Source organism: Sorghum bicolor, chromosome 1 (genome assembly GCF_000003195.3).
Source record: "Sorghum bicolor cultivar BTx623 chromosome 1, Sorghum_bicolor_NCBIv3, whole genome shotgun sequence".
Lineage (NCBI taxonomy): Eukaryota > Viridiplantae > Streptophyta > Magnoliopsida > Poales > Poaceae > Sorghum > Sorghum bicolor.
Window position 1 is genome coordinate 7,713,980 of NC_012870.2, and position 11,317 is coordinate 7,725,296.

General features: G+C 40.2%; 1 protein-coding gene across 3 annotated transcripts; it reads left to right on the plus strand.

Annotated features, from left to right (window-relative positions):
* LOC8060519 lies at positions 319-7,710 on the plus strand. 3 transcript variants are annotated; one of them, XM_021457660.1, is made up of 18 exons: positions 319-433; positions 554-652; positions 740-867; positions 952-1,221; positions 1,614-1,796; positions 2,342-2,373; positions 2,623-2,721; positions 3,824-3,951; positions 4,042-4,314; positions 4,512-4,693; positions 5,261-5,292; positions 5,823-5,894; positions 5,988-6,131; positions 6,214-6,365; positions 6,441-6,722; positions 6,969-7,102; positions 7,267-7,344; positions 7,429-7,710. In XM_021457660.1, the coding sequence occupies exons 4-18, from the start codon at positions 1,178-1,180 to the stop codon at positions 7,544-7,546; spliced, it is 1,953 nt and encodes a 650-aa protein (XP_021313335.1). In that variant the 5' UTR covers positions 319-433; positions 554-652; positions 740-867; positions 952-1,177; the 3' UTR covers positions 7,547-7,710. The 3 variants fall into 3 exon arrangements, with proteins under 3 accessions (XP_021313335.1, XP_021313342.1, XP_021313344.1); XM_021457667.1 differs by having other exon boundaries at positions 7,270-7,344; XM_021457669.1 differs by lacking the exons at positions 7,267-7,344; positions 7,429-7,710 and adding an exon at positions 7,175-7,226.

Genomic DNA, 11,317 nt, shown 5'->3' on the forward strand with positions numbered 1-11,317 from the left:
ACGAGGCGTACCCCTATCGCCTAGGTGACTGTGGAATTCCGCCTTGTCGAACACTGCCTAACCTCTTGTTGCAAATGCCCACCCACCTACTGAATTTTGTTGCATAAACCACCCAAATACGCACATACTTTTGGCCAATTCTGCTTTGAGCTAGGAAAGATCAAACTAGCCAAGTTAAACTTGTTTAAAGATGAGACTTATTCATCATTTAATGTGAATCTCAAACTCCATGTCACGTTTTGGGTGGTTTATGCAATTTTCTCAACAGTTTACCACCCAGATTGGTAAACTTCATTGTTTAATGCAATTTTCTGTTTTAGTATTGGAAAGATGGTGGCCAATAAAAGGAGTGGTGGTGCTATCTCAAGAAGCTTAAATGAGAATAAAAGAACCTGCTTTGCTGCACGAGAGGCAACCAAGTCATCGCTTTCAGGTCTGCTTTTTTGCTTCTTTCTTTCAGCAGCTTTAAGTACTCAACCTCTTCCTTCTGTGCTTCTTTCTTTCAGCAGCTTTAAGTACTCAGAATTGTTCTGTATCACATTTCTTTACCCAGATGGATTATGGGACTCTAAGGATGGCGTCTGGAGCAAGCTGAGTGAACAAGTTGCTTTAAATTTGTCTAAAAGCGTTGTCTCACTTGTTTTATCAGATGGTGACTGTCCTATTTTACTCTTGCAGTTGTCAAATTCTATGTTTAAACATTGTTTGTTATGAATGGTTATGTTATGATATTTTTCAGGAGACACAGTGCTATTTGCGTCCTCTGGCATTGCTATAGAGTGCCATGGACATGTTTCGAGGTTTCTGACTTCCGCAGGTTTGGTTAGAGCTTTAAACAATGAAGAAAACGGACATGATAACGTGAAGGTTGGCTCTGCTAATCACCACTTATCTTGCCATTTGCCTTAAGATTTTATTTACCATCCTTACTGTTTCCTTGCTTCTTTGTAGATTGAAGTGCATCATAAAGGAAGGGCTGTCACAGGGTTTCTTGAAGAATATGATTTGGATTATGACATTGCGGTTGTCAAAATTACATCCTTCCTTGATGTTCAAAAGGTACTTCTCCACCGCGCCCTGCGCGCTATGCTCCACTCTGAGGTAGTAGCTGTTGGACATGACATCTCTGGCAAAATAATGGCCAAAAGTGGGAAGCTTACTTGTGATCCAAGGGGATATGAAGATTGTGAACTTATGTTCTCTACTTGTAAATTATCTGAGGTACACTTACATTACAATTTGAGTATTTTAAACATAATCTGTTTTTGTTATGATATGCACTGTATCTTTGCTTCAATACAAATGATAATGTTCTTTTGTACACCTTCTATATCCTTTCACTTGTTGCAAATGACTGCTCTACACAACTTCTTACTGCTATTGACTCATATATTGTTCATTTGAGGTGAATGGACTTATATTGTTAGATTTATGTTAGAGAAACTTTCTAACTGAAACAAGTAAAACTTTTGACCGCTGTTGACTTTAAATCATTAACTGTAGTATCTGTTAAATTTTGTACAGGGCAAAAGTTGGTGGTGACAGGAATAAGTCACATCACTGTATTTTGTTTCATTTTAACCTTTAGCCCTTTTTTTGTCTCGTTGTCTCAGGGTTGGGAGGGCGGACCACTTTTTGATTTTTTTTGGGAACTTTTTGGGCATGAACCTTTTGTCATCTATGAGAGGATCCTTTTTCATGCCAAAGGATATAATTATGGAGCGGCTGGAGTATTTTCGGACATCTCTGCAAAGGAATGCATTTCTGGGATGGACAAAATATTTGAAGGCGGTGATGTATGTCTTATAATGTTTCTAACTTGTTTATCTATGTTTGTCCCTTTACTTGTTGATCTGCTCTCAACTATCCCCTAGCGTTCTGTATGTGAAACAATATATGAGGCTCGGTAGATTTACTATATTCTGGGGTTTTTAAGCCGTTCTTTTTTTAACTTATCGATATTTGTACTTTCAGTTTTTAATGTTTACCCTGTATTAGAATTTGACTTGTCTCCTGTACCAAGATATTTGCATCAACGCCAGCGGTGCTATTGGCACGTGTGGCACATAGTTATAATGAGATTAACCATATTGCCATGTCTAACAAGAAATTATTACTTCAGGCCACTAGATGGGATTATGGTGCTTTACTTGAGATGTTGTGTAACATTTGCTCAATAATGTCTTATTCTATTCAAATATTTATTTATTTATCCTACTACTTCAAGTGCCTTGTTTATTCCTTGCCTACAATACTACTCATGGTGTCATTGCATATTAATGTACCACTCTGATCTTGTTTACTTCTGGGTGAGTTTCTCACGTCGATGTTCTTTCCATAGGATCAGAGGACTCACAGATGATATCCTTGAAGGTGACTACACAGCCACTCCAATCAATAAATTTGTTTTATTGTGCAATTTTCTTTTAAGGTTCTCGGAAGCTGTGCAAAGCCTTTACATCTGTATTTGTCTAGTGACTATTAATTTGTTGTGGAGATTTTGGCTCAACCAGTTAACATTACTAATAGCATTATGCCCATCAGTGGCACAGAACAAAAAAGTATATACTGCAGGAGTTTTAGAAAATAGTTTCTCTAATATAAAGTTGCATATGTACCCAGGTGACTTGTTGGACTCTAAGCAAGGTGTATGGGGCAAGCTGAGTGAACAAGTTACTTTGAATTTGTCTAAAAGTGTTATCTCGCTTGTTTTATCTGATGGTGATTACCTTAGAACACTCTTTTTTGGTTGTTAAAATAGAGTGAAGTATAATGCTGTGGGTTTCTGAACTTGTCAAGGTGTCACTTAGGTCCATGATGTTTAGAACATCATAGTTAGGTCACTGAACTAAGTGGTCAAGGTCCAAATCTTGCCTTGTGGGACCTGATTGCTGATGTGCCTGTTTGGTCTTCGCCCAATGAGAGTTTTGGCAGGATTTGGCCCATCTATTCGACTTTCATTTATCGGCCAATAAAATGATCATAACTTAATCTCGTAGCTGTAATCAGATTATTTTAACACTTGCACCAGAAGTATAATATGCAGCCATGGCAGATGTGACTCGTGCACATCCACTGGAAGCATCAAACTGATGTTGGCTGTAATTCTCAAAAGATCATACTGCAGTTACGCTCACAAGAAGAATCATGTATCTGATGCAAACTGTTGGCTGTAATTCTAAAAAGATAATATAATACCGCTGTTATGCTCACAAGCAGAACCATGTATCTGATGTAATCAATTGGGCAATCCAATAGAAGGTGTCAGTAACCTTGCCTCACTTACATCTCCCCCCTTTTTTTGGCCATCTGTATAGCTAGCCTCTTAAATTCGTTTCCTCCAATCTTTAGAGATATGCAAGGTGTTGATTATAAAGTTCACCAACAAAGTTATCTATTCTCTAACCTGTCTACATCGGCAAGCCTGAACGACCATGCCATTAGCTGGGCTCTTCGTTGCATGCTTTGTACCTTTGGTGATGCACCTGAACAAGTTTAGTTGCCTAATTATTCTGTTCTGGACATTGTGGATCAAAACAATGAAACCTGAACAAGGGCAGGCCTGGTACAGTGGTGAGAGTTGTCTCACTGAGTCACCAGGTTGTGGGTTAGAAGCAGCCTCTCCGCAGATTTTGTGGCGGGGAGGCTTGCCTCGGTTTTCCTTCCCCAGACCCCACTCATGTCCGCCTCCAGCACTGGGTCTGCCCTAAACATTGTGGATCAAAGTGTCAAACCTTGACAAGTTTAGGACCCACAACATATTTCACTCTAAATATATGTTTAAACATTGCTTGCTATGAATGATTTATGTTTTGTTGTTCAGGACACAATGTGCTATTTGCATCCTCTGGCATAGCTATAGAGTGCAATGTGAATGTTTCAAGGTTTCTAACTTCAGCAAGTTTGGTTAGAGCTTTAAACAATGAAGAAAAAGGACTTGCTAATGTGAAGGTTGGCCCTGCTAATCACCATGAATGTTGCTTTTTTAATTTATAAGATATTATTGATCATCCTAACTGTTTCCTTGCTGTTTCTTTATAGATCGAAGTGCGTCATAAAGGGAGGGCTATCACAGGCTTTCTCGAAGAACATAATTTAGATTATGACATTGCAGTTGTCAAAATCATGTCCTTCCTTGATGCTCAAAATGTACTTCTCCTTAGCGCACCACCCATTCTGCCCAATTCTAAGGTAGTTGCTGTTGGGCATGACAGCTCTGGCAAGATAATGGCTACAAATGGGAAGCTTACTTGTGGCCCAAGCGTATGTAAATATGGTGAATCTCTTATGTCCTCAACTTGTATATTATCCAAGGTACGCCTTGATTATAGTTCGAGTATTTCATTCTGGTTCTATGAGATAACTTTTGACCGCTATGACTTTAAATTAGTTACTGTAGTACCTGCTAAAAATTTGTGCAAGACAAGTTCGTGGTGATAAGTATAAAGTTCCACATCGCTTTGTGTTCCATTAAAGTCCTTATCCTTATATCTTTTGTCTTATCGTCCCAGGTTTGGGAAGGTGGGCCACTTTTTGATTTTTCTGGGAGCTTTGTTGGCATGAACCTTTTTTCATCTACGGAAGGATCTTTTTTCATGCCAAGTAATATAATTATTGAATGGCTGGGGCAACTTTGGATATCACAGGAAAGGAATGCATTTCTGTCATGGGTTAAATATTTGAAGATGGTGAGGTATGTCTTCAAATGTTTCTACTTGCTTATCTATGTTTGTCCTTGTTCATATACTCTCAGCTATCCCTTTGCCCATTGCTGTGTGAGATTCGGTGGATTGGTCAAACAATGTATGAGCCTCGGTGGAATCCCTCAATACTTTTGCATGTGTCAAGCAATGTATGAGGTCCAGTGGATTTACAATATTCTGAATTCTTTTTTCCTTCTATTTGCTTTTTCGTGATTTGTAGTTTCAGTTTTTAATGCTTACCTTGAATCAGAATTTGGTCTCCTGCACCAGCTCCAGCTGTGCTATTGGCATGTGTCAGTTATACTGATATTAACCTTATTGACATGGCTAATAAGGAAAATTTTTCTTAGACTACTCTAGGAGGGACTGTGTGGTGCTATTGACTAGAGATATTGTGTACATTTGCTCAATAGTATTTTGTTCTCCTGAAATATTTATGTCCCTACAACTTCAAGCGGCTGTTTCATTCCTTCCCTACAATTCTACTCATGGTTGTGTTGCATATTAATGTATCATTAACTTTTCTGTTAGTTACTCACATTTATGTTCTTCCGTAGGGTTGGAGGACTTACAAATGATATCCCTGAAGGTGAGTACGTGGTCACTCTGTGATCACTAACGATGTCTTATTATACAATTTTATTTGTAAGGTCCTCAAGAGGTGCAAAAGCTTTTCATTTGTACTTCTGTAGTGATTATTAATTTATTTGGAGTTTTGACTCCAACCAGTTAACATCATTTCGTAGTAGCATTGTGTCCATGTGTAGGCGATGGAATTTAGAAAATGATATCACTAATATAAAGTTGCATATGTTTACACATGCAAATAGGGCTAAGTTGCATGCTTTGTAATAAAGTACTATTTTGCACATGTGTAGATAAAACCAACCACAAGATATGCACTCATGGTTGCATATAGCACACCAAAACAATCGCTGGTCTTTGAAAAGTTTAGACATGTTCATGGTCATGTTCAATGATTCCCTTTCTGATGAGGGTTTACAAAAGTTGCTATACCATTCTAAGTCCTACATGCTGATATTATGTCCGGAATTTTATTTGAACTTACTATATTTGTATTAGCATATCCAACTGATACACTTCATCTTGTTGCACCAGCATATAGAGATGCTCTCACTGACCCGGAATACGAGGTTCATAAAATGTTGGGTTATCCCAGGCCGTCAAAGAGTGAGTCTTTTGGTGTACATTTAATTGACTACTAATTGGCCCCTTTTACTCCTATGCCACACCAGTAACAACTTACCATGCATCTTCGTCCAGGGGACATGACCTTGGTAAATTCTTTTGAAAAGGCTTTTGGTGATGTGTATGATAAGGATGATCGTCAAGGTGTCTGGAAGCTACTAGAGAAAAGAGTTTCTAAAGGAATATCTAGAAATGTTGTCTCCCTTGCTTCTTTCAATGGTGATTTTACAATAGTGTTCTCTTTATCATTTCATACCTTGTATGGTCATCAGTACCTAATGATCAAAATTACTGTGTCCAGGAAATACGAGATTTTTTTCATGCACAGGATGTTTTATTGACTGGGATGACAAATGTCAAGATAACAATGTTTCTACTATTCTGACATCTGCGAGCTTGGTTAGAAATTCTGATCCTTTCGATGGTGAAAACAAGGTTATCGACGGTTTGAAGGTTGATGCTCCTAATTATTTTGTGATAGTTGATTCTTACAAGGTGCTGATTGATTCTCACTGAATCATTTTGCAGATTAAAGTGAAAGATCCAAAAGGGCCACTACTAGAGGGGTCACTAATACATTATAATCTAGATTATAATGTGGCTCTAGTCAGTGTCAAGAGACTCAAGAGTTATAGTGCCTGCCCTCTTGCAATTTGTAAACGCAATTTGATATATGAGTCTTCTAAGGTGTTGTCTGTAGGGTGTTGCTTTCAAACGGGCAAATTAATGGCTTCAAGTGGGAAACTGGTTGCCTGGTCGGGCTCGCTTGATTGCAAATTGCTTATCTACTCCACATGTGAAATCACCAAGGTATTGCTGCTGTTATTTTCCCCCTACCTTTATATGACTGCATAGTTTTTGTGGCATTGTGGTTTCCTTCCCCCTTCCATGCCTAGGCAACACATAGGCGCTGTAGTAACTAAAACCCTGTGGCATCTTGTGGCGACCCACCCCCCTCACAATGCCTAGGCATACTGTAATTTCAATTCAAATCAGTATATGAGGTTGACTTCTATTTGGCATTACGAATGATAACTCTCAATGTAACCTTCTTAGGCTGGGATTGGAGGGCCTCTTGTTGATTTTGATGGGAATTTTATTGGCATGAACTTCTATGACCCGAAATTGGGCACCCCAGCTGTGTCTTGTGATGATATTGTTGATGTCCTAGAACGTTTTAAGGAAAAATGGTATGTCTACCTTTTCTATTTGGTATTTATTAAGTGCTTGTCAGTGACTTATGGTTTCAATTTGCACTGAAGCTGTCAGATCCGTACGTACTTTCTAAGAATCTTGTAGAAGGCTCAGTCGAGCGTAATTGTCTGCTGAATCAGTTCTTTTGTGTGTTAAATAGGACTGGTGGAGTCGATAGTTTGTCTAATCCAAATGGTGTGGGTGGTGTTCAAGGAGATTGCAGTGTTAGTCTGAACTGGTACACTGATTATCTTTACTGATAATTGCATTTTTTTGCCATAAACTTGTTGATAACAGTGTAATACGTGGAAACTAATGACAGGTGGCCAGTGCCTCGGCCATATTGGCGTCAGCCAGATGAACCTGAGAAGTCTTATTTGGATGAATATGAACGTGGGGTCCTAGACAGCGGCAGCAAGTTCGAGTACGTTGGTGGATAGTACATATACATTCTGAAGTAGTCGTTTTGTGAGCTTGTCTGAGATGCTTTCTATATAATTGTAAATTACTTAAGATATCTCGCTTTTGTATTGTTCCTTGTCAATTAGTCGTGTACCGAATTGTGCTTGAAGCAATCTGAAGTTATTTTCATATGGATCTGTAAAAAAGGAACATATCTAGTGGAAACCATAACTTTCATAAAAACTCATGCAAACCACAGAAAAAAGGTTATCTAAATTTATTTAAAAAATCACACATATAGATGATATGATTATACACAATATTGTAAAATATCTTGTTCAAATTCGAATTCGTTTGTGAGATATAAAAATAACAAATTTCAAGCCAGAAAGCTCTCCACAGGATCCGTTAGAAATTTGTTATTTTTATATCTCACAAACAAATTTGAGTTTGGATAAAATATTTTACAAGATTATGTATCATTATATCATCTACATTTGTGTTTTTTTGTTGAATTTAGACGATTTTTTTACTGTAATTTGTATGGATTTTCATAAAATTTGTGATTTTCATAAGATACGTTCCCCTGTAACAATGCGGCAGTTTCATTAGCTAGCATCTACAGTATTATACAAAGATGCAAGTCTGCAAAACAGGTGATCATTTGCATTTTTAGGATTTTGTAGTCTCCTGTGGAACTTCCGTAGCAGCATTACGAAATTTTGGTAAAGCTTTGTTATATTTTGATAAAGCTTCTCGCTCGATTCATAACTGATGACCTGAAACTAAAACTCCTATAGAATCAGTTAATCATGTCTAAGAGATGATATAAGATTCTAAAAAAATGATATAAGATCTAAAATATCCAAATAAGAACTATGAACGCTACAAGATCACACCAAGTTTAATTCCATAAAAAGCCATAAAAAGGTCGGTGTGGTTACGACAAACCAGATACTGTTCTTCAAGTCTTAAAAGTCTGCAATTGTGTCCAACGGTTAGGGTTTTATTGTTTTTTATTATTAGTGGGGTTCCTTGTCGGAAAAACAATTCTTTCAATTCCAAATGCCACTAGATACAATCATCTATCCTACTAATTCACCGAGTTTTTTTTCCCAGATCCACTCTAGAAAACGTCCCCCGCTGAGAAGCCCTTTCTTCATCCACCCCAAAAAGTATACACAGAAAAGTAACATCTTCAAAATGAAGCGTCCAGATTTAATTTGAACCCACTCTCTCCTTACTCACTCAAATACGACGATCACGATTTTATATATCGTCCTCCTCATCACTCCGGTCTCTTACGTTGCGCCCAGATCCCAAGCCCACGCCTTGCGGCCACGGTTCGATTCCTTGACTGTCTTTTTTTTCTGTCTCTTTTCGCTTGAACGACTACACAAACACCTCGTGACTTCCATCATCGGTGCTTCCTGGTTCCCGACACGCTAGGGTTTCCCGGCCGCCGCCACGCCTGATTCGACCGTCGGCGGTGCGGGCGGACGCAGCGCACGACGCTTCCTCTCCAAGCTCCGAGCAAGATGCAGGCCAAGCGAGGCCACGTGGGCCACCGTCGGGCAAGGCGAGGCCGTAGCTGAGGCGTCGCATGGCGAGGACACGGCAAAGCCGATGAAGGGCACCTCTGATAGGCGATGCCGCGCGGCCGGCTAACTACTTGCCCTCATCCACATGCCGATTATCGCCATGGTCGCATGGGTGGCAGCGAATGTGGCCTTGCAAGCTGTGGTCCCTTGCATTCGTCGCGTTCGATGGAGACGTCCGAGCTCCTCGCAGTAGTACGGGGCGGACGCGAGAGCTCCAGGGTATCCGTGGCCCACCACACGACAGTGGCATGTCGTCGGCGCCCGCGGCGGCTACCGCAGCCCCGACGCCCATGACCGCGTGCGTGACGAGATCAGACGTGGCCCGACCCCCCCCAGGTAACATCACCTGGATCCAGTGCGCAGGCGAGCGACTACGATGGCAAAGGTGCTCAGGAGTGCAAATGGAGCTTGGAGCTCGGAGGTCGGAGGTCAGACAAAGCGATGTGCACAGCAGATGCTGCTACTTTCATCGGAGGTGTTTGTGTGGTCGTTCGAGCGAAAAGAGACGGAAAAAAGAAAGAAAGGCAAGGAATCGAACCGTGGCCGCAAGGCGTGGGCTTGGGATCTGGGTGCGGCGTGAGAGACCGGAGTGATGAGGAGGACGATACACAAAATCGTGATCGTCAGATTTGAGTGAGTAAGGAGAGAGTTGGTTCAAATTAAATCTAGATGCTTCGTTTTGAATATGTTATTTTTTTGTGTATATTTTTTGAGTGGATGAAGAAAGGGCTTCTTAGCGGGGGACGTGAAAGAAAAACTCAGTGAATTAATAAGGTAGATTAGTATAGGGTAGATAGATAGATTCGACAAATAAGCTCAATCTAAGGCCAGTCTAAATACATAGTTTAATGACACAGTTACCAAGACTATAAATTAGGTAACCGAGCTACATGAGTTTTATGGAGATAAAACTCTCTCATCTGATAAAACTCCTTCATTTAGTGACTCTGCCAAGTCAGCAATTTTACTTATGTGGCACTCTATTTAATGTGCATGACACTCTCATAAAACATGCATTGAGACTAGCCTATAAGTGGCAGCGAGGCGCCGGTCACTGTCGGTCCTCGATCACAACGCAAGCAGGTAGCAAGGCGCGGGATGGGATGCGCGACGAGCTGTAGCTTTGTGTGGTTCCTTGTGCTTTTTCACGAAGAGACGGAAAAGATTTCGTGCTTGGTCGTATAGCTTGGTCGTATAGCTTGGTTTGGCCAATGAGTCCTAGGCTGGAGCCGGGAAAGGTACCATGTGTACACGATCGAGGAGGAGAATACAGTTTTTCAGTGTATACATGCTGAGCATGTGTTATCTGGACCGTTCACATAGTGTATCGAAAAACATACCATTCAAAACAGTAGAATTTCATATTGGATAGTCTGTGTAGCATAAATTTCAAAGCAGTTTTAAACAGTATAGATAGCACATACTGAGCATGTACATGGAGAAAGCATGCTCGCAACGCACTAGCGCCTGGAGTGGACTGAGGATTTCGGGGATTTGGGGGGCGTTTCGTCACCCTAACGCGACCTTTCAGCCGTGCGCCGTGCGCTAGCGACTGTGTCCGCCTTGGTGGCCAGCGGCAGTGGAGGATTACCGTTTTCCATATAGAAACGTGTTAGGTTAGATTTAAATGAGTAACACTTCAGTATTTCACTGTTGTGAGCTGTTTTTTTTGCCAAACACTTATTTCTAAAACAGCTTCATGGGTGAAGCTGTTTTTCTCCTCATCTCACAAAGACATAAGTTGGATGAAGCTGGAAAAAAAGTAGCTTATTGCAACTTCTCCCTCATTTCTCTCTCTCAACTATGCATGAAGTAGTTGGTGAAGCTATTTTGTCAAACATTTTTTCCAAAACAGCTCAGCTTCATCTAGAAAGTCACTCATAAAGCTATTTTCTAAAAAAACAGCTTCACTAGTGAAGTTGAGCTGTGCCAAACAAGCCCTTAAGATCCGTCCATCTAGTCATAGTTTCCAGAGGTAGAGCTATTTATATTCATGGTCGACTTCGTTAATACCAGAATTTGCTGGCCTAGTTAGTAAGACGCACATATACATTCATAATTAAGCATCCTACATTTTTAGGGGGAGATTAAGCATCTTACGTACCTTGTCTGTTGTCTAAAAAAAGTCCCTTTAAAGTCTTTATTTGGATGTACATATATCTACATCAAACTAAGTGAATTGGAGTGAAAGTTAGTTTAAATCTACTT

Excerpts from the sequence above, each read along its gene's own strand:
- LOC8060519 (XM_021457660.1), top strand. The coding sequence starts at position 1,178 with ATGAAGATTGTGAACTTATGTTCTCTACTTGTAAATTATCTGAG. Across the intron at positions 4,315-4,511 it reads CAACTTGTATATTATCCAAG|GTTTGGGAAGGTGGGCCACT; the intron begins GTACGCCTTGAT and ends TTATCGTCCCAG. Across the intron at positions 7,345-7,428 it reads TGCAGTGTTAGTCTGAACTG|GTGGCCAGTGCCTCGGCCAT; the intron begins GTACACTGATTA and ends AACTAATGACAG.